Source organism: Guyanagaster necrorhizus (assembly GCF_019112545.1).
Source record: "Guyanagaster necrorhizus MCA 3950 unplaced genomic scaffold BT62scaffold_3, whole genome shotgun sequence".
In the NCBI taxonomy this organism is placed as follows: Eukaryota; Fungi; Basidiomycota; class Agaricomycetes; order Agaricales; family Physalacriaceae; genus Guyanagaster; species Guyanagaster necrorhizus.
The window spans coordinates 1802675-1823610 of NW_025064882.1; the positions used below are offsets into that span (position 1 = coordinate 1802675).

At 47.6% G+C, this 20936-nt stretch overlaps 6 protein-coding genes across 6 annotated transcripts; 2 read left to right on the forward strand and 4 right to left on the reverse strand.

Moving 5' to 3' along the window:
• Window positions 1-2: 2 nt before the first annotated feature.
• Window positions 3-2239, reverse strand: BT62DRAFT_883045 (uncharacterized protein; the record flags this gene model as incomplete). Its single annotated transcript, XM_043182731.1, has 8 exons — window positions 3-327; window positions 380-583; window positions 641-933; window positions 988-1121; window positions 1171-1216; window positions 1268-1561; window positions 1615-1865; window positions 1921-2239. 8 exons carry the CDS (start codon window positions 2237-2239, stop codon window positions 3-5), a joined length of 1866 nt encoding a protein of 621 aa, XP_043044966.1.
• Window positions 2240-5505: 3266 nt separating this feature from the next.
• BT62DRAFT_927171 (uncharacterized protein) lies at window positions 5506-6257 on the reverse strand. The gene is made up of 4 exons (XM_043185191.1): window positions 6207-6257; window positions 6113-6157; window positions 5947-6062; window positions 5506-5893 (listed from the first exon to the last, which is right to left on the reverse strand). Exons 1-4 carry the CDS (start codon window positions 6223-6225, stop codon window positions 5732-5734), a joined length of 342 nt encoding a protein of 113 aa, XP_043044967.1. The 5' UTR covers window positions 6226-6257; the 3' UTR covers window positions 5506-5731.
• A 225-nt stretch (window positions 6258-6482) lies between these two features.
• On the forward strand, window positions 6483-7783 carry BT62DRAFT_916469 (uncharacterized protein; the record flags this gene model as incomplete). The annotated part of the gene is made up of 5 exons (XM_043183991.1): window positions 6483-6611; window positions 6664-6787; window positions 6843-7084; window positions 7139-7224; window positions 7273-7783. The coding sequence occupies 5 exons, from the start codon at window positions 6483-6485 to the stop codon at window positions 7781-7783; spliced, it is 1092 nt and encodes a 363-aa protein (XP_043044968.1).
• A 450-nt stretch (window positions 7784-8233) lies between these two features.
• On the forward strand, window positions 8234-12408 carry BT62DRAFT_978239 (uncharacterized protein; the record flags this gene model as incomplete). The annotated part of the gene is made up of 13 exons (XM_043189333.1): window positions 8234-8445; window positions 8498-8759; window positions 8814-8984; window positions 9035-9689; window positions 9750-10125; window positions 10179-11124; window positions 11171-11269; window positions 11320-11350; window positions 11400-11537; window positions 11587-11611; window positions 11669-11975; window positions 12033-12222; window positions 12272-12408. The coding sequence occupies 13 exons, from the start codon at window positions 8234-8236 to the stop codon at window positions 12406-12408; spliced, it is 3549 nt and encodes a 1182-aa protein (XP_043044969.1).
• Window positions 12409-14338: 1930 nt separating this feature from the next.
• On the reverse strand, window positions 14339-16411 carry BT62DRAFT_927173 (26S proteasome subunit P45). Its single transcript, XM_043185192.1, has 9 exons — window positions 16181-16411; window positions 16087-16129; window positions 15918-16037; window positions 15624-15859; window positions 15238-15573; window positions 14964-15185; window positions 14836-14912; window positions 14709-14776; window positions 14339-14655 (listed from the first exon to the last, which is right to left on the reverse strand). The coding sequence occupies exons 1-9, from the start codon at window positions 16250-16252 to the stop codon at window positions 14633-14635; spliced, it is 1197 nt and encodes a 398-aa protein (XP_043044970.1). The 5' UTR covers window positions 16253-16411; the 3' UTR covers window positions 14339-14632.
• Window positions 16412-18036: 1625 nt separating this feature from the next.
• On the reverse strand, window positions 18037-20328 carry BT62DRAFT_916472 (NADH:flavin oxidoreductase/NADH oxidase; the record flags this gene model as incomplete). Its single annotated transcript, XM_043183992.1, has 7 exons — window positions 18037-18159; window positions 18213-18292; window positions 18362-18475; window positions 18995-19389; window positions 19440-20010; window positions 20061-20124; window positions 20173-20328. 7 exons carry the CDS (start codon window positions 20326-20328, stop codon window positions 18037-18039), a joined length of 1503 nt encoding a protein of 500 aa, XP_043044971.1.
• Window positions 20329-20936: the final 608 nt, after the last annotated feature.

Here is a 20936-nt window from a genome sequence, read left to right on the forward strand (position 1 = left end):
CATTATGATGGCAAAGGAGCAGCAAATGATTCACGACCTCGACCTCGATACGGAGAATTGCCGCGACCACGATCCATATTAGATATGAACGCTCCCCTACCCCGAAGTCCGGGGACAAACCCTCCCCGTCCTCGTCCAGGGTTGAAACCACGTATTGGTCTGGAATTCAGAGCCGGGCCATTCGTAGACGGGGCAGATAATTCTTTAGAGGGCTCAACTCCAGGCACTGGCGATCGAGGAGCTCCTGTCGGTACCGCGCCACGTCTGCTTACGTATCCACCACGACCTCTTCGAGGATTCGACATGATGGAAACAGGCGAAAATGGTCTGACGGAGTAAGGAACTTAGTATTGTCCATATGTTTCCAAAAACGGCTTACTTTTGACTCGGTTGAGCTGGTCTAAAAGCAGAGGCAGATGGCTGTCCCTGTGCAGGTGGAATAGTAGGACGTGGGCCAAAACGCGGTTTGAGGGGCGTTGTAATTGCCGATGGTGCCTTAGGATTGGTAGGCGTGACAAACTGGGGATTGGTCAAGTTAAGACAGGAATTGAAGTCGACGGTCAATCCCCGATACTGTGAGCATCTAAACAAAAGAAGAATGATTCGTGATCAGGACGGAAACAAAAGATATAAGGTTTACTTGTCGCCTAATGTAGTTCCGGACATGAATGGGACATCCCAGACCACGTTCATGGATTTGGAATTCAGCCCAATGACAACGCCTTTGGCGGCCAAGGGCACAGCTCCAGAATCTTGTATCATGGTGACTCTGTCTCCCAGTGCAAAATGTTGATTTTGGAGGCGATACACGGCATGAGCAGGCTTGAGAACGGCTTGCCGAGGAATACCGTTGACGAATGCCTTCTTCATGGCCGTAGGAGACTTGTTCGCATTGAAGGAGGCGGCCATTTTCTCGATCTCATTGACCATGTTCTGTCAGAACACTCAGTCGATGTAATAGAACTTGATTGAAATGAGGGTCGTCACCTTTGTCAGTTGATCGCAAAACAATGATACAGGCTCAAAATCGCGAACGCCTTGAGTCTTGAGCCAGATCTTGATTTCCCGGACACGCCCATCGGAATCCGGCACAGATAGTACTTCCGACGCTTTGGCCATGGCTAAGATAATGTTAGAATATACATGACTTATGTCTCTATTACGACCCACCATCTCCGGGTTCATCAAGTGAACGGAAGATATCAGGAAACTTTGTCTTGTCAACAACATTAGCCATATGCGAAAGTCGGAAATTATTGGGTCTTACTTTGTAATCTATTAAGAGCTTGATTGCCTTCTCACTAAATTCCCAGTTTCGACCTTCTTTGCGTGAATAGTCAATCACCTTCATTGATTTACCTTCGAATTTAAGGCTTAGACCCAGGTTGTTTTTCACGCCGTCAGAAGTTATGACCATAAAACTCGATGATATCTTTGATAACGCACGCCCAGAAATGCCGACCATCTCGGCCGCCCTGAACGAAGGATAATACCGCTCAGAAGTCCGGTCCTGGATAATCGCCTTGAACTTGTCGTTCTCGGACTTTTCGGACGGGAAGAACTTGACAAAGATCAGCCACGGACGTTAGTCGGCAAAGGTTACTGATCACGCACTCCAAGTTTAACGGAAAGGGATGTTTCTGTCGTGGCGGAAACATGCGCAACAACGCCATAAGCATGCTCACCCAAGAAGAAGATCTTGCTCCCATCGGGGAACTCTTCTGACAGTGGCGGCGCAGGACGTTCAATATACCGGGGATCTTCAGATGTTACATGTCCCAGGGTCATCTGGATGGCCTGCTCCGTTTCTTTCTCGCTGCCTTCGTAATCCTTCACGAAGGCACCATCTCCAAGGCGCTTCAATCCTACGACACCGGTCAGACTGCTGATATATTTTGCACCCCCAAAGAAGTATCGCACCTTTCAATGGCCGAACATGGAGAAGAACTTCTACATTTCCCGTGATCACCCCACATTTCTTCGAGTATATCTGCTCTATTCGCTCCGCCTTCATCTTCCAAAAGTTTAGGCCTTGAGGGGAGTGCGGGTTTGACACTACCTTGGGTGCAGTCCCGGGGACCACGGATATCTTCTCATATTTGAAGAGAGCATCCGAAACCGCCACAACTAAGCCTTCCTGTAAGAAGGGCCAGCCAATGAATGACCGTTGTCCGACCATTTCATTAACGATATCACCAATCTTCCGGCTTTCGTGTGGATTCTTAATGTGCACAACCATTGATTTATTTCTGCTCTCCGACCCGTGCACATTGACGCCATGGAAACCAAGGACAGATGTATGTGGCAGGGTTTTGAGGGAAGGAAACCCAGCGAGTGCATCAGCGCCCAGTGAAACGCCTTCGATTAAGCCATCAAGAAGGTGCAATCCATCTAGCGTAGGCAGATCGAAAGGTTCCATCACACACATACAATGTTGTAGCGACGGAAAGAACCCCGGGAGAGAGGAGGGGTATAGGGTAGGTTCGCCACCCACTCTGTACGTGAACTTTGTGCTGGTACCAAAGCCATTGCGACGCTTCTCTTCAGGAGTTAATCGATGTTCACGGGCTATGAATAAGACCTTAGCAGTCATTAACGCAAGGATTGTGAATTAAGCTTACAGGTCATCGCTTTCAGTAAACGCTTAGCCTCAATGAAAGGGATTTTAACGATAGCCTCCCAATCTTGTTTTTTCCCATTGAGATCCTGCTCAAATTCTAAGGGGTAGAAATCCAGGATGGGGGAGTTAGGATCATACATAAGATCCTAGAAACGTATCAGCCATCACCAGGGTGAATTGAGCAAGTAAAAAATACCTGGAATGCTAACGGTATGTGGTCCTTGCTAGCCACAGGCAACACACCCATGAGCTGTTCGTACGGTTTGAACGGTTCCCCGAGTTCAAAGTTGAACGTCATCTTATCTACATCCCGAAGATCTGAAATTCATCTCAGAGTTAGGCAATTCGCCACGGAGAAATCGACTCGACAAACCTGATATCCTAGGCGCATAATGGTAGTCGTAGAACCATCCCCATGATGCGACTCCGCTATAATAGTAATGCATGACCCATTGGAGGCCCTCTACATATCGACATGTGAGGGCACCCATTGCATTCGGATCATCGTATGATATCTCTAGTTTTCCCTAATATTGGCGTTTAATCGATGCGTCGACGTTAGATCAAAAGCCACACCTTATAGTAATTCCGTTTCCATTCATCCATCTTTTCCCGGATAGATCGTTCATGTCTTGCATCGAAGCTCCCACCTTCATCCTCATCCATCACAGATGCCTTTGCATACTTCTTCAAAATCCTTTCAATGGCCGCTTTGCTTTCTTCGTCTTCGTCGTCGGTATCTTCCCACTCTCCGTCGTCTTCATTGTCCTTCTCGTCATTCTCCTGTTCACCCTCCTTCAAGGAAGATGAATCCTCGAAAGTACCCGGAAACCTCAAGGTAACCAAATTGACATCCTCATCGTACTCATCCCACGTGATCGACAAATGGAGTTCTTCAGCCAGAGAACCAATGAACTTCCGCTCCCGCGCAGGAAAACCGTTCGGCAGAGCCAGTTTTCCCTTCCTGTCATTTCCCAGCACAAACTCGTGAACTTTCTCAAATATCACGCGCTGAGGGCGTGTCAGTACTGCGAGTAAAAGGATGAGCATGCATAACCGAGTAGTAATACTTCAGCGCACCCAATTTTGACCGCCTACGTGCCAACTCCATCTCTTGCACATGTTTAGATTGCTTTCCTTTGTACCAATTTAGATCCGCATATTCCTTCTCGAATACTTCTTGCTCCCACTTGGCCATTTCGTCCAAAATCACTTGCAGCCGTAACAGGTTGATTGTCCCTCCTTCGTTAAGATATCCATCTTACAATATGTCAGATGCATACCACGGTGTCGAAGAGTAAAAGCAAACCTAGCCCAGGTAAAACCGTCTTATACACGTCAAACAGTTTCTCCAGGCCATTCTCGTGTATGTGAAGATCGGGTAAGTTTGGAAGAAAATCATTACCCACAAATACGGCCAGAAGAACGAAATCATCAATAACACGTTCAAGGCTATATGAAAATGGAAGCCGTGATTCAATTTCGTGGAATTCAAGATCAAGGTATTCCCTCATGAGAGAAATATGCAATAAATAGAAGTTGATACTTTCCAAACTATAGTATGTATCGTGAGTGAACCGGGTCAAAGAGATAAAGAAAAGCGCGCACTTAGTTCCACCTTTTTTCTTCGACGCCGGACCAAATTTGACTTCCTCACGCAATAAACAAAAATGTGGATCGTGGCTCAACAGGCCAAGCATAATAAGGTCGGCATCCAGGCCATAAAGACAATGACGGACGTTGGGATTGTACTCTGGTTGTGCCCGAGAGAGACGAATGTATTCCATAATCTTGTGTTCACCTTCGCCCGGAACCTCGTGTCCAGACAAAATCACTTGCACATTTTGCCAATTTGAATCTTCAGTTATCTTTTTGTTCACAAAATATCGTAACTGTTTGGAGAGACGGGTCATGAAGGGCGTCCCTGAAACATGGTCAGACCACAGATCGAGGATGGAGAACGTAGCGCACCAGGAGTGATACAGTTACTGTCAAATGCCTTCTCCTCCGGCAGTTTCTCCCCTTTGGCCTCTGCTTTCTCTCGGAGTTCCTTCGCCTCCTTTGCCGTCCTGAACCGCCGGCTTCGTTGTTGATTCATCTTGGCGCGCGGGGCAACGCCATCAACAGCCATGAAAAACAGTTTCTTTGGCTTGATCTTTCCGAAAAGATGGTCGACATACGCGAAAATAGACGTGAATATCTGTTCCTCTGAGAGTCTGAAATGGGCATCGTCGTCGTTCGGATGTGAGCCTGGACATGTGTTAAAGCCATGTTCCCGGGACATGCAGTAAGAATAAACGAACAGTTATGAATGATTGAGTTGAAGTCCAGATAGAGATTGTCTGCAGAAAAATAGTTTAGTCAACGGAATGCTTTCAGGATAGTGAATAGAACTTGCCAAATTCAGGTATCTTATTTTCCTGAATAAATTGGGAAGTTAGCGGGTAACGCTCTCTGAGAGGATGTCGGTTCAATCCTATATTGTGTTACTTTTCAGAGTCACGCACGATATGTATCTGAAAAACTGAGCATGGACAGGTCAATTCGTACTTTGGTCTGTCAATCTTGCCAAACACACGGACCTTGGGGATACCTGAAATTTGCGTTAAATACACTTACATGGAATGGTCGTAGGACTTACCCATTGTCGTAAACGTTTGTATTGGCAGGTAACTGTGGTTAGAAATTCGAAGTTCAGGGCAAGGTGATGACTCATCAATTTGCTTAACACTCCTGTGATAAACAATGCGTCATTTCCGACGATCCTCAAATCTCCCACCATCACGTGCGCTTCATATTGATATAGTACTATACATACTTTCACAAGTGATAAACAGATTTTGCATCCATATTTTGGAGCACTAAGAAATACGCAAAGATGGATACAGGTTCAGTTTCTAGCATTGCTGATACAGTAATTTAACCACACAAGCAGACAACAGTCGTGAGACCTCCAACCACAGGTACGAACAGACACGACGACAAAAAAGGGCTACGAAGTCCAACACGGCAGACGACAATCCAGGACAAAAGCAATATCAGGAGCATGCAAGAAACAAGACGTGCAGAAGAGACCAGAAGCAGAGAGACTTATGCAAAAGAGAACAGAAATCAAAGGTCGCGGCTGGGGGCGCCCTCCTTGTCTGATGAGCGCGGTTGTGACGACGAGAACGGCTCGGATGATGAGCCAGAGTTGGCAGCCTTTTTCTTCTTTGGCTTCGGTGCTTTGCCTCGGTTGGGATTCTCGGGGGAGTCTCTCCACAGCACAGCAACCTGAGTGTATGTGTATATATCCAGGTATAGACATAAAGAAAGCGAGAACCAACCTCCTTCATGGCATCCCTCGCAGACCTATCAGGATTCTGCTCCTTCCAAAGCTTCAATTGGACCGACATAAACTGTTGATATTTGGAAGGCTCGCGTGGTGCCTTGCCTTCTTTAGCTACCTTGGCGTGGGCGTAACGTCGATCAGTGAAAGGCGCATATACTCACCAGTTTTGGTCCTGGAGGCCTTGGACATGGCCTTGACAGAAGAATCTAAGAGGATGTGAGGAGCCTGCTGTTCACAGAGACACAGATAAAATACCTTTGCTAGTTTTTGGCATGACTGAACGCGACTGAGACAGCTGAAGAGAGATGGTGGTGGTACGATGTTAAGACGCGTCACGGACGAGATCCAAGTTGATCAATGATCACGCGTCAATCAACAAGTGATCTGTGCGCAACGCGTGGGATTTAAAGTCCGCTGATGTCAGTATTTCAACTCGACTGCGCAGCGGCACCTTCCATCACGCCCGCCACTTCGGGTCCTATATCCACTCGTTAGCATTTAGTTTTTCCCTCCCGATTCTCTTTTTTTGGAATGGCCGCAGTCGTTCTTTTTTTCGCAGTTGCTGCGCTTTCGGGCTCTTCCGCTCTGGCCCAAGATGCTACAGGAACCTATCCTGCAACGCCCTTGGCATCGAAGCATTTTTCTTACCCTTCTGGAATAGTATGTTGCGCATTCTTCATACCTTTATTTTTGATGTTGAGCGAGGTTATAGCCCTACAAAGTTGATACCGACACAGGCTTGATTCGAGGAACTCAGTTTGGTTACAACTTGTGCAACTCTACCACCGAAAATCAGAACTCCCTTTGCCAAACTTCTTTTTTGAACGCCTTGGATGGTAGATTGCTCTCTTTTCTCTATTGTCTCTTTTTTTGCTAAAGTCTTGTATTCAGATTTCTGCTTGTGGGCCCCCTCCCAGCCAAACAGCACCATCGCCGACACTGAAGGCGAGGAGGTTGCGTGGTGCACCAAGAAAGGTCGTGGGACACGTCTGATGCCTGAAGGCACTTTGAAGGGCGTTCAGTTCATCAGGACGCCTGGGTATCTGCAGGTCACCGGTTTCATTGACCAGACAAAAATTAATATCCAAGATGGGGATTACGGAGGCGAGCTTGATCCGCATGGCGCCGATCTCGTGAGTCCCTCCACTTTTCGTGAATCTCCAGATGGAGACATCCTTATATATTAGCGTGGAAATCCCATGGGTGGTCTCATGTACACTACTGGCTGGAGCAGTGACAATAGTACTTATACCCAAGCTATTGAATGGCACAAGTACGCCTTTTTCCAACTGTCGTTTATTTTCCTGCTGAAATGTTTTAGTTTCATGGGTGGCAATGCTTTTTGCTTCAAGATTTGCGATCCTTCTGGACCCAACCCAGCTGATCTATGTCAACACATTTACGATCGTATTGGCTGTGCCTACAATGCACCCAACAATGCTCAACAAGGTGTTTTCGAGTCTTGCCAGGGCGATAACCAGGACCCCCCCGGCATCTATACCTCGGGCGGCGTTGTCATGACCTACACTCAGCCTGCCGAGTCCCTCGGTCCTATCACCTCCATTCCCTACACCGCGAGGATACCCGCATCAAGCAATTGTGTTTCGTTCGCAAGTTCAGCTTTGTACACTGACGGACCAACCGTAACCACTACCTCATCGACCTCTGCAAATACCTCGAAAGCAACGTCGAAGGAGGGTTCGACCGGTGGTACGGCGACCAGCACTGCCTCTGGTGCGGGAGCTGCGTCAACTGGCAATGGCGCTACCGAGACGACGATTTCCGGTATTGCAGCATTGTCTGTCATTCTGTCTGCTCTTTTCCTTTCTTAGACATGCTGCGCCCTTTTCATGACAAAATCATTGTGCCTTCATGACTTTCACACCGGTGTCACTCGTTTAGTTCTTGTCTACTTTTATTGGCTATATTCTACCATGGACCACTAACATTCTTTTCGCATATTAGGACCGTTGTTAATTAAAACTTCTACACGTAGTTTGCATGGACACTTTACTTGGACAGGGCTTCCTACGAACGTAAATTGATATGATAGCCGGCCGATGAGACAAAGGTGAACGTGATCCATACCGTGTGGAGCCGCCCATATTTCCCTACTATTACCTGGAGCCCTTCTACCAATCCCTGTTGAATTTCTTTGTCTTCCTTTCTCTTGCGGGCAGGTACGCCTTTGTCCAGTATCGTATTAAGATACAACTTTTCCGTGTGCAATCGCATCCCGCTCTCTTCCGTCCACCGCCGCACTCGGTGTTGACGACATTGAAATGGCTCCCAAGGCAATGAAGATCAAGCGCGCGCTCAAGACTGCTGCGCGCTTTCCCGTGCGCGGTGCCGGCACTCTTGTCGGTGGAGGCCGTGGGAGTGGGCGCAATACCCTTTCGCCCATCTCAGGAGAGGACTCTATTGTGATCCTGAGGCTGCAGATTTTCGGCTGCAAGGACATGCTGGCCAAGGATAAGAATGGAGCTAGTGATCCGTGCGTATCATTTCACCGTCGTGTGATAGGAGCTTACACGATGTGCTGCTAGCTTCATTGTCGTGTCTATGTTGAACTCGCGATTCCAGACTCCCGTGGCAAAGAAGACACTTCAGCCAATATATGCGCCCAAGGATGCAACTTTTGACTTCCCCATCTATCTCTCACTGGCCGACAGGTTGGGGGTCTTGGAATTGGTGGCATGGGATAAGGACATGTTGATGAAGAAGGACTACATGGGCGAAGTGGCATTGCCCTTGGAGGACTGGTTCTCGAATGGGAGGACGTACGGCTTTGACGAGCCAGGTAACAAGGTAAGTCAACCTCTTTCTTATCGTGACGCGGGCGCCAAAGTTGTATGCATTCAGGCGTTCTCATTAAACCTTGTTTCGACAAGAGATGGAATGAAAGCCGCCGGGTCCGTGCAAGTTAAACTTGGCTTCGTCTCGCCACCCAAAACACAGAACCTTCTTGAGTTTGACGAGATCTTCTCAGAACTCATCAGACGATCTCGGCCTTCTTTGGTTTCTGCACCACCAGTAAGTCCTACAAGTTCGCCGAACTATTTTTCATTTATTAAACTTTGTAGACGGAAGGTGTTGGTACCGTGCGCTCCCACGCCGGCGTGGCTGACTATGAAGATGACGGTGGTATCTCATCGGATTCTGACTCTGACTTTTCTGACGATGAGGAGTTTGCCGATGCTCTAGACGACAGTGATCCCGTCCTAACGCCCACACCCAATACCGCGCCTACAACCCCAGCAACTAGCTTCTCCACAGGTCCCACCTCGCCTTTTACCCCTACCAATACACCTGCATCTCAAGAGGCCGAAACTCGCCCCCTCCCTCCTCGGCTTGATTTGACGCCGGCTACACCTGTTGGATCGCCTAAAAGGTTTCCTTCACCAAAGATTGCGACGCCTTCTCCCAGCTTCATGAGAATGAAATTTTCACGACGATCGACCTCGACGTCAAACCCTACCAGCGAAACTTCTGATACGGGGACGCCTCCAGGGACACCAGGTACAGGTTTGGAGAAGGAGAAAAAGAAGCGCTTCAAAAGAAATTGGGGCACAAGTTCTAGCAGCGCGCCGGGTACAAGCAGTGGTAGTGGTAACGAAGGCCCTGGTGGACGGATGAAACGAAAGAAGCAGCCATATAGCTTCAGCGGTCGAAATGACATCGTGGGAATCGTTATGTTGGAGATCAAGTCTGCCCAAGATCTGCCAAAATTGAAAAACAGTGAGTAGAACTTGGTATGTATTAGAAAAATACTAATCCGAAGTGATTCCAATTTAATAGTCACCCGTACGGGGTGGGACATGGACCCCTTTGTCGTCATTTCATTTGGCAAGAAAGTTTTTCGGACTCGTATTATTCGTCACTCTCTCAGCCCTGTTTGGGATGAGAAGTTGCTCTTCCATGTTAGGCGATACGAGACAACTTTTAAAGTCCAGCTCACTATCTTGGATTGGGACAAACTTTCTTCCAATGATCACATTGGAGATGCCAGTTTCGACCTCAAGGATTTGTTGGATAACGTACCTCAGGCCGATGAAGAGACTGGGCTATACCCTTTTACTGACGAGGATCAAGCGATGACAGACTTCAAGCTGCCTTTGACGACTGGAAAAGATATGCCTTGGGAAGCCAAACATGCCCCAGTTATATCTCTTCGGTATGCGATATCTATTTGTTTTATGTACCTGACTAAAGGTTTTCGGATGATAGCGCCATGTACCAGCCATATGCCGCTCTTCGTCAACGTTTCTGGCGACAGTTCCTCAAGCAATACGATACTGATGACACGGGATCGCTATCTCACATTGAGATTATCTCGATGCTGGATTCTCTCGGTTCGACTCTTACACGCTTGACCGTCAATTCGTTTTGGACTCGTTTCAACAAGAACTCTCATACGGATGAGTTAACCATTGCCGAAGCCATCCAGTGTTTGGAAGCGGAATTAGGTCGACCTGATAGTGAAAAGAAGAGGTTGGACACAGATGACGCCCTTCTTGACAGCAGCGTTAGTGCAACGCCCATGATCATGATATCGGATAGGGAAGGTAATGAACTACCACTGGACCGTCTTGACTTTTCAGGGCCCCCAGTGAGCATGTCAATGGTTCCGGAAACTAGCGATGCGGTCGGTGGTGCGGAAATGAATGCACAGCCAGTTGCTTCAGGGTCATACACGACTGAACCTGCGCAACAAAGTCTTATGCAGGCTACGCCTGCGGGTGAAAGCGCCGACCCTATCGTCGGAATGGCTATACAGGGCTCTTATTCATCTTCTGAACCTGAAGACGAGTCTTCCGGCACCGGGTCTCCAGAACCGGAGACCGTTCCAGCTACGAAGAGATCCAAATTCAGGAGAGCGACGGAATCCAAAGCAAAGGCTGGGTCTACATTGTCCGCCTCTAGCTCCTCAGGCTCCGAAACATCGCTCGAACGTGTCATCAATGTCAAGAATTGCCCATTGTGCCACCGTCCCAGGCTCAATTCGAAGGCGGAAGTTGACATCATTACCCACCTCGCCGTCTGCGCCAGCCAGGATTGGAACAAAGTTGATCGCATTGTCGTCGGCAACTTCGTAACTGCCAGCCAGGCTCAGCGGAAATGGTACACTAAGATCATCGGCAAGATTTCGAGTGGTGACTACAAGCTCGGCGCTGTAAGTATCTAATCATCGTAACGATGCATCACTTAAATGGTTCCAGAACTCCGCCAATATCATTGTTCAAAACAGGATGACGGGTCAGTTAGAAGAGGAGAAGATGCAAGTATACGTAAGGCTAGGCATTCGATTGTTATACAAGGTGGGTTTATCCTGGACCCTCTTCGTATGTAATGCTCATATGAATATTAGGGGGCCAAAGGTCGAATGGAAGGAAACGGAGGTAAGCCTTTTCTCTTACTTCGAGCTGACCTTGATGTCTCTGCAAACAGCACGTCGTCTATTAAAATCCTTATCGATCAAACAAGGAATCAAGTACGACGCGCCTGAATCTGCCCGCGACATTCCTACTTTCATTGAATTCCATGGACTCAAGGTGGATGAGATTCTGGATTCCCTGGATTCTTTCAGTAAGCTGGCCTCTGCAGTGATTGATCGCATGACTAATCGTTTCTCAAGAATCCTTCAACGAATTTTTCTACAGGTATCTTTCTGTATCTGCTCGGCAATAACATACAGTCACTTACAATGGCTTTTTAAGGAAATTGAAACCTTCTGCAAGGCCTATCGAGAAACCTAATGACCCTTATCGGCTTGTCAGTGCAGCCGACTGTCGTTTCATGGCGTTTGAAACCGTCAGCGAAGCGACTCGTCTGTGGATCAAAGGTCGTGAATTCACTGTTTCTCGACTATTGGGCGACGCGTATAAGGACCAAGCCGATCGATACAATGGTGGTGCTTTGGCTATATTCCGACTAGCGCCTCAGGACTATCACCGATTCCACTCACCTGTTGAGGGTACGATTGGACCCATGAAGTACATTCCCGGCGAATACTATACAGTCAATGTAAGTGAATGAGGTCATCTTCCATGGTTTCAGGCGCTCACTGTATGTTTCTACCAGCCTCAAGCGATCAGAACGGCTCTGGACGTTTACGGAGAAAATGCGCGTAAGATCGTTCCCATCGATAGCCCTCATTTCGGGCGTGTGATGGCTGTTTGTGTTGGTGCTATGATGGTTGGCACTATCAGGACAACTGTGAACGAAGGTGATTATGTTCAACGGGGCCAAGAATTTGGGTATTTTGCTTTCGGTAAGCTCTCCTGTTCAGGTTGAGATTGTAGGCGTCTTATTCTTCCTAGGTGGATCAACGATTGTTGTACTATTTGAAAAGGGTACAGTGGAATGGGATGAAGATCTGTTAATTAACGGTCGTGCCGCCCTTGAAACTCTTGTCCGTGTTGGGATGGGCATCGGCACAGGTGTCAAGAGGGGATAGATGCGAACTTCTGAATATAAGATATACTTTTTTGAAAAGTAGATATATGTATAGTTATGCCGGATAATTAAAATTTGCGGATCGACCGGAGACTTGTGGGCTGCGACTGAGTATGAATCACTGGAGATCAAGGTTCAAAGAAGGAACAGTCCAAGTGTCAATGAAGGAAACCTGGCCCAGTGACGTCGTATTATGGAAAAAACCGATCATGATCATCAAGAGATCGTCAACTTCACGAAAAATCAGCCTTCTGTTGTAAGAGACCTTTCCCAGAGTGTCGATTTCCATTGAGATAAGGAAGGAGCTTCATTAGTTTTACACGGAGCTCTTCGATTGCGAAGCCATAAAATGTGGGTACCACGGTGAATATAATTTCGGATGGCCATCTCTCTCAATACTTTGATAGTTGTATGCTGCTTAGAGAAGGTCTGCATAAGTGGTTATCGGCGCTGTATTTTTTGGAACGGGCCCTGAGTTTGACCGAACCCTGCTAAGGGAAGTCCTAGAACACTAAACAATGAACTTTTGAACCCGCCGTTTCTTGCAAGTACAGAAAGCATTTACAGCCTAGCCAAATTCGCGAAGCGCCATGAGATATTGACAATGGGCAAATAAATCAAGGAATAATTTGCCTTTCATAGAATAGAAGGCTCCCCGAGCTTTTGCAGTGAATTCAATGCTCAACGGGGCTCTCCGCCTTGGTCGCTGATGTGTGCGGATCTTGGCAGTGCGCTGTACAAGGACATACACATATGGCTGATCCTGGAAAATTAAATCAATCAATACAGAGAATAGATGACAGGGTAATTGAATAACTAACTGCCTTGTATCCCAGCCATTTGCCTGACTACGGTTTCTCCAAGCCTGAGGCTGATCAAACACGGACGAGATTGACCAGAATGGTATTCGCATTTTATCATTCTCCTTTATGGCTCACCATTAAGTTTGATGCTCATAGATACGCCGAGTTGTATTCAAAGCTAGAATCATCTCTCGGAGCTTGGCAAGGTACTGACCGTGTATACAAACAACTATTGAGGCAAGAGTATTATGTAGCACGAATCTTCTTTTTCTGATAATTATATGACATCCAAGAAAATACGTCGAGTCTCACAGCGGATTTTGGTACGGGATAGCACCGGCGGTTTCCCTTTGGTCTATTGCTTCCTTAGAGACTCGATAGTCAGAACGTACTGTATAACCGAAGGAGAAAGTCTGCATCCGAAAGTTCCTCATGGGACTATTGGGGTGGTAGTTTGGGGAACGGTGGCTGTCGTCGGTACAAATTCATCTCTTCCGGCGCATTTTTAGCCCATCCCATGTTCATATCTTACTTCTTGCCAGCGCCACTACTAACCTTACTAACCCCAATTCGGCATTATCATCAGCCTATTCCTCGAAGGGCGGAACAAGGTAGATGGCCGTTTGGCGCCGTCTGAGAAGGGGAAGGCGAGTTTTCCAGAAAACACTGTCCTCAGTGGCACCATTGTGCGGGGTTGAAAACATGTATCATTTCTTCAATTGAGTCGTCCCTACGTGAGAAGTATGATGGTCAAGTATCTTGCCAACCGTATGGAACCAGCGTTTGCTTCTTCGGTCTGCGGAGACATTCGTCACCCCAAATCGTGGCCGAAGCTATCTCATGGGATGTAATAGATAAGTGGTCTGAAGTGTTTTCTTTCTGGTTTCGATGGCCTTTCCGCCTCGTGTTCCTAGAGAGCGCAGACCATGACTTCTTGACATATGACCGCAAGCCACGAACCTCGCCACGCCGGTTTGAGTTCTGCGCTGTTCTGCATCTCATTGGGCCGCCACCTATTTGGTTTCTAGGGACCAAGAAGTGAAGCTCACCAATGAAGTAGGATCAAAGTTCGCTAACATGATTTCATGACTTTTTCATTGCTTACCATCGCTATATTCCCGTACAGGTTTATCACAAGATTGATTTTCCTAAGACTTGCACACATATATGAGTGCTCTCCTTCTGTTCGTTCTGATGGATATCGTCGACATCATCCACGCGCACTTTGCTGTCGGCCCGTTGATAGTAGTCCTGGAATAGCTGTGAAGTCTGAGAAGTACGTGGAATGGAGTTGACCATATTCCCGGCTTGTGTCGATTATAAGTCATCAAGCGGGTAAAAGATCGATGTTACAAAACAGTCACACTCGCAAAATAGTGTATTGACGGATGTGAGAACCATGAGAAAGATGGAATGCAGAATCTACGCGGAATACTCCAATTTGGCTGGGAAATTTATAAATTAGTAAATATGTCCTAGAAGAAAATGAAGGTCTCACTTTCGTGCTTCTTCGCATCGCTTACTTTCCTTGCTGCTTTCGTCAAATCCTCTTGATTCACGAGTTCTCTAAGAAGGGTACGCATTATGATCAGTTCTTGGAAGAACGGGGAAAACTGAAAACCCACCTTTCATCTCTTATGGCAAACATCCCTGCCTCCGTAACAACATTGCGCAAATCGGCGCCATTGAATCCGTCCGTCAGCTGGTAATGTTGATATTAATAGTAGTTCTTAGTGTGACGCCCTGGACGTACCTTGACAATGGCCTCGTAATCGATCTCACCGCCCTTGTTCACGGGGGCAGCGTGGATTTTGAGAATCTCAAGTCTTGCCTGCTCGTTAGGTAGCGGTACCTCAATCTTCCTATCTAAACGACCTGGACGAAGCAGGGCAGGATCCAATGTATCCGGTCGGTTGGTAGCCATGATGAGCTTCGTCTTTCCCAAGGAATCGAAACCATCCATTTGATTTAACAACTGTTTAATTTATCAGTCACACTATTAGCATGCGAGGGATACGGAGACTCACTTCCATGAGGGTCCTCTGAATCTCCCTGTCTGCACTAGTACCTTCGGAGAACCGTCTTCCACCGATAGCGTCAATCTCATCCATGAAGATAACGCAAGGCTCGTGGTCTCGTGCATACCCAAACATCTCTCGTACAACACGGGCACTCTCACCGATGTATTTGTCTACTATAGCGGACGAGACGACTTTAAGGAAGTTCGTTTGCAGTGTTGCTGCGACGGCACGCGCCAGAAGAGTTTTACCAGTCCCAGGAGGACCATAGAGCAGGACACCCTTCGGAGGTTTGATTCCGACACGTTGGAAGAGTTCAGGGTTCAGAAGAGGAAGTTCGATAATCTGTGGTGTGTGAGCTCAGAAATAGAGAGCAACGAAGGAAGATTTCTGACCTCACGTAATTCACGAACCTGTTCCCCCAAGCCACCAATACCCGCAAACGAGGCTCCTCCAGGGTCTTCCAGGCTCATCTTGTATACAAGAGGATCAACTTCACGGGGTAGTATGCGCATGATGGTCAGGGTTGTCATGTCAAGAGATACACGAGTACCGTTTTTAAGTTTAGCGGCGGGCAGGGCAGGGCGGTATGAAACGACATAACGAGGACCTGATGAGGCCTTTACTATGACTAGAAAATGGCAACGAAATATTCAACATAGATAATGAGCCATGCAGGTGCAGCTTACACCGATCATCATCCAGCTGCTTCATGACCTCGCCGATTATTTGGCCTACGGATTGCACAGCTTTGATGTCGTCCTCAGTCTTCTCGTATTCCTTCTCCAAGTCCTTGAGCGAAAACCGTACTAATAGACATAAGCCACCGTATACGCTGCGAAGATATCTGAACCTCACGAGTTTTCAGGTTCTCGCTACTCGATTCGTGGTGTCGCATTTTCTGCAGAAGAAATTTTCAGTAAATTATTCAAGAATGAGAGAAGGTAACTACCTCACGATAGCTCTGCAATGCATCCTTCCGCCGCTGATCCATGCTGCCAGAAGACGTCGAGGATGCCTCCATTGTTGTCGATGTAACTTTACAAGAAGGTTGATGACGCGTCGACCGTGTTGCTACGGATCCACGGGACGAGACTCCGATGATGCCTTTCAAGTTTCCACACCTATCACAAACTTGTGCAAAGGCATGCAAGATCTCAGCGCGAATTAGCATATACTTCGGAGGAGCGTGACAGGTACAGGCAAATGTATAATGAGGTAAGAAAGCAGCTGTTAGAGACAGACACCAGAGGAACGTGCTCAGCGCGCTGAGTGAGTTGTAAGACCTGAGGAAATAACTGAGGCGATATCATGAGGATCACCACTTAAACTGGTTTATCTTTTGGTATTATAATATTAAGGAAACCAAACCAGAGCCTCTGTAAGTGCAACCCAAGTCAGCCATTGGCCGAAAACCATCACTAATACTTTCTCGTGTATATTCCCCCCACCTTGCACACTGCTCTTCCATTGATGCAAATCCGTCAATCCGGCGCAGTTCATATGTGGGCCTTAATTCGGGCCATTACTTTTGAGAGACGTATCCGATGGTGACTTGTTACGGTAAGTATAGCTGTATCCGACACCTTTGAGATATTCGAGACCTCAATCCCAAAGAGGGCTTTCTCCTGCTACAGAAAGACCTGCTATACTTCAAGTAAGGTAAACAATAATTTTCTGTAAACGAAAGTGCCGTTACATTAACACAGGAAATATAGAACGACAAACCCACTTTCATCCCACCCAAGGCTTGCTCAGACAAGTATAATCCAGCATTACCTTCCCAGCCAGGAGCACACGGACCTTATTCTCAATAAGACATAATGCAGTGAGGCAGGCTGTTTCACTACTTGTCATAAACTCGGAAGGGACCCAGGCACTTTGGGCTTACTATGGTGAGTATAAAGGTGCGTTGATGAAGCTAGTGTTCACAGATAGGCCGAGGTCGGTTTCTTGTTCTCGATGTTCTGTATAATCCATATTGTTAATGCTCATGTTTTCTAGGTGAAGCAAGAATGGGCTCGACACCTCCGGAAATATGACGAGTAGCTTTCTATGAAAGCGAGGAGATGGCTGCAAAGTGCGGGCAATCGGTAGTCTCCATCGTTGAATGTGAGATGGATAGGCTGAAGACAATGCCGAAGAACGAGCAGAGTTTTAGAAACTAGAGATATTACCGACGCTCCTGTACGTGGAGATGAAGGTCTAGAAATTATTCGATAAGATTGTGTAGGATTAGCCCACTCACCGGTAAGCTGGTTCGGAATGTGTTTGAGAGGCCCTTTTCCAGAACTCACGAATTCTGAATCTGAAGACGATTTTCTTGATTTCCATTAAGACATGGTCAAAGACTGGTCGAAGTGAGAAGTGAAGTGAAAAAGCGCCGGAGAAGGCATTATTGTAACGTAACGCATTTCCAATGTATTGTGCTTAGCTCTGCCAGTGTGTGTATGCATTTGTCCTACGCGCTGAGCTCGTCAGAGGTCGAGACTGACGAGCGCAGATGGTGACTGTAGAGGATGAGGACAGAACAGTATGTCCGGGTTCAGATCAAAGAACTGATGATGATAGGGTGAATGGCTTAGAAGCTCAGCGCCATGACACGGTATTTCTTCACGCGTTGAACACGCGTTAAAGAAGGGCGATACATCTTGAGAAGTATTTTGACCGGGGTTACGCCGTGTAAGGCCACACCAAGACTCCTTGTAGGGGGAACTGGGCATTAAGAAAGAACTCTATTTATAATTTTGTCAAGCACTTATCCCTATCCTTTTGGTTTCCCGCAGCACTGATTACGGTACGCGTTATCTACGCGCCAAGCTGTTCGAGGAGAGTCCTAAGCTTTTGGCTCAGGCCAGGCGTTAATTGGATGACACCGTGGGAGGTGCAGAAACGATAGGCCGGCATGGGCTGGTATGTGTTGGCCAGTATCTACAGTAAATATTAGTCGGACGGGTTGATATAAAGTCTTGAGAGTAACAAACATTCCCGTTCTCGACGAGAACCGAAGCGACAATGTCATCCGGGTCGCCAATGCGTCCTAATGGTGGGATATTCCGTTCGTCTTCGTGGGTATCAATATAATTTGTCAGAAAACGAGAAAAGCAGGACATTCAGTACTTGGATCACACACCATGTATATGCATCCATCCGTTCTGTAGTTGAGTCGCGCCATTCTGCTGCACCTCGTCTACACCCTCACGAAGACCTTCCTGTATAGCCTGGTGCAGCACGTCCCGGAACTTGTCTGCATAATAATTCAACCTCCAGAAAAAAGGACAAAAAAAATGATGCACGATTTTCAGTGAAATCATTAAGCCCGGACTCTCCTCCAGCTCCTTGTGCGGGTAACCAGCCAATAATTGTTGATGAGTCAGGTGTCGGCGGTGCATAAGGCAAAAATGACAACGCGAATATTGGTGGCGAACCGGAATTTGGATATATCAGGTGGTAAAAGAGGTCAGGGCGGGTGGGGTCGGAAAATGACCGGGCAGGTGAATTAGAGTTGCATTGTTGTTGATGGAAGTTTCGACGTTGCATTTTACATTGTAAAGGACGAGAATAATGATGAACAAGTGAAGGGGTCGAGTGAAGTGCAGCAGACCTCAGAAGTAGTCGAGTCGTCCTGACGGTCCACATCAAAAAGGGTCGTGTGGCAAATACGTCACAGATCAATGTCAAATTTTTTGCAGTGCTAATTCGCTACTAGCTGTCTAAAAGTATACAGAAAATCAAGCATCTGATACATTCCTTGGCTTCCTCCTACCGTAGAATCCCCAGTATATCTGGTTCGCAATGGCAACGTCAACCCCCAGCTCTTCTGCCCAAGCCCATACCAAACCAGGGTTCTTCTGGAATCCCTTGCCAACAAGTATGACATCCGCTCTGCCGTCGTCCAAGATACTCTGAGCAAGTGTTGCGTTAGTAATGCTTCCAACGGTGCTGACGATAAGCCCTGGGATGTTTGCCTGCTTCACAGCGTGAGCGAGGGGAGTTTGGTACGCTGGGGCGCCCTTAATGCGCTGCTGCGAGGAGTTCCCGCCAGACGATACGTCAAGCAAGTCGATGCCATGCTCTTTGAGCAAGAACGCAAGACGGACGGTATCTTCAGAGCACCAGGATGGTATATCGAGGTATTCTAGGCCCTCAGAGCCGGATATCCTGCAAGGGCAGGTTAGCTCGGTTTTGTGCCAAAATAGCAAGCATGCTACCTGAAAAACAGGGGCATATCCTGTGAAATAACCCCCCTGACTGCGTCGACAATCTCCAGAATTAACCTGACACGGTTCTCCCAAGATCCTCCGTACTCATCTGTGCGCTGGTTGCTCACTGGGCTTAAAAACTCGTGCAGGAGGTATCCATGCGCCGCATGGATTTCAAGAACATCAAAACCAGCTTTCACAGCTCTCAGTGCGCCGTCTTTGTATGCCTGGAGTAAATCCGTGATATCATCCTTAGACAATTCCTTGGGGGTGGCATAATCCGCTGCCCACGGAATGGGCGACGGAGCAATCACGTCATTGGGCCATCCTCCGACGTTCTCGTCGGCTAAAGCCTGCCCAGAAAGCCAAGGGGCGACAGTAGATGATTTACGCCCTCCGTGGGCAAGCTGAATACCGATCTTTTGAGACTGAGAGTGGGCGAGCTCGACGAGTGGGGTGAGAGTGCGAACGTGGTCGTCAGACCAGATGCCTAGATCTTCGGGGCAGGTACGTCCATTGGCAAGAATCGCGGTGGCCTCGATAATAGAAAGACCTGGTCCACGGGTGATGATACCGCCGTCTACGACGTAACTAAGTGCTGATCGAGTGGACGTTAAAGAAAACGCGTACAGTGAGCTGTATGCCAGGGTGTGATATGTCCATCGACAGCAGAGTACTGGCACATCGGAGACAGCTACATACGGTGCTCAGCAGACAGTTGGACGAGAATGATGATACACACGAAGATTCTGTTCTGAAAGGTAACTCCGCGGATCGTGAGAGGCTGGAAGAGGCTTGGGATTGGCTTGTCCTTGGATAAGGCCGTTCCAGAGGGAGTCTCCTGGTAAGGAGAGAAGAACGAGACTCCAGGAGCAGGCTTGTTGACTGCAGAAGGCATGGCGGTAGTTGGAATAGAGACTACATGTTGGCTCCTTATAAAGTTTCCCCAGGTTACAAGGGTCGAGGTAAGCTGTCATCGCCTAAACCAAAGATCCTTATGATTAGCGGCATGCCGTCGTCATTGCAAGTGGTAGTCCGAGGTGACATGCCGGGGCTCATAGCGGTAAGCAAGAGAGACGCGTCTCGTAGGAAATTCGACAGCTCACCTCTTTCACCTCTGTAGAGCAACTGTAGGGCATCCATTCTTGCTGCCAGTTGACGACAACCGAATTTGAAGATGTTAGGTGCCACTGCCTTATATAAATCCGTGGTGCGGAGATGCACTTTTCTCCGTTAGACGTCTATCTAGGACTCTGCAATCAAAGTCGACAGGCCTAGGGCGGACGACCTCAAGCTGGACTTCAACCGGTCTTTTCATCCACCTAATGGTACGTATCCAAGTTCTATTTTTTCAGCGTTACTCCCAGTGATGAAGTACCGCCGGGGCCATATGACTCTTTGAAGGACTTCCATCCAGATCCTTGGAAAGTTGTTTGATTTACGTCCGGCTTATCTAGCTCGTAGTTTCACCTGCGCTAGATCCATTCTGATTGTTTTTTGGTGTCT

Coding starts and splice junctions, on each gene's coding strand:
- BT62DRAFT_927171 (XM_043185191.1), bottom strand. Junction 6,063..6,112: donor GGCCTCCAGGACCAAAACTG/GTGAGTATATGC, acceptor ACGCCAAGGTAG/CTAAAGAAGGCAAGGCACCA. Junction 5,894..5,946: donor CGAGGGATGCCATGAAGGAG/GTTGGTTCTCGC, acceptor ACATACACTCAG/GTTGCTGTGCTGTGGAGAGA.
- BT62DRAFT_927173 (XM_043185192.1), bottom strand. CDS start 16,252: ATGGAGGCATCCTCGACGTCTTCTGGCAGCATGGATCAGCGGCGGAAG. Junction 14,913..14,963: donor ATTACGAGGCCATTGTCAAG/GTACGTCCAGGG, acceptor CAACATTACCAG/CTGACGGACGGATTCAATGG. Junction 14,656..14,708: donor CGATGCGAAGAAGCACGAAA/GTGAGACCTTCA, acceptor TAAATTTCCCAG/CCAAATTGGAGTATTCCGCG.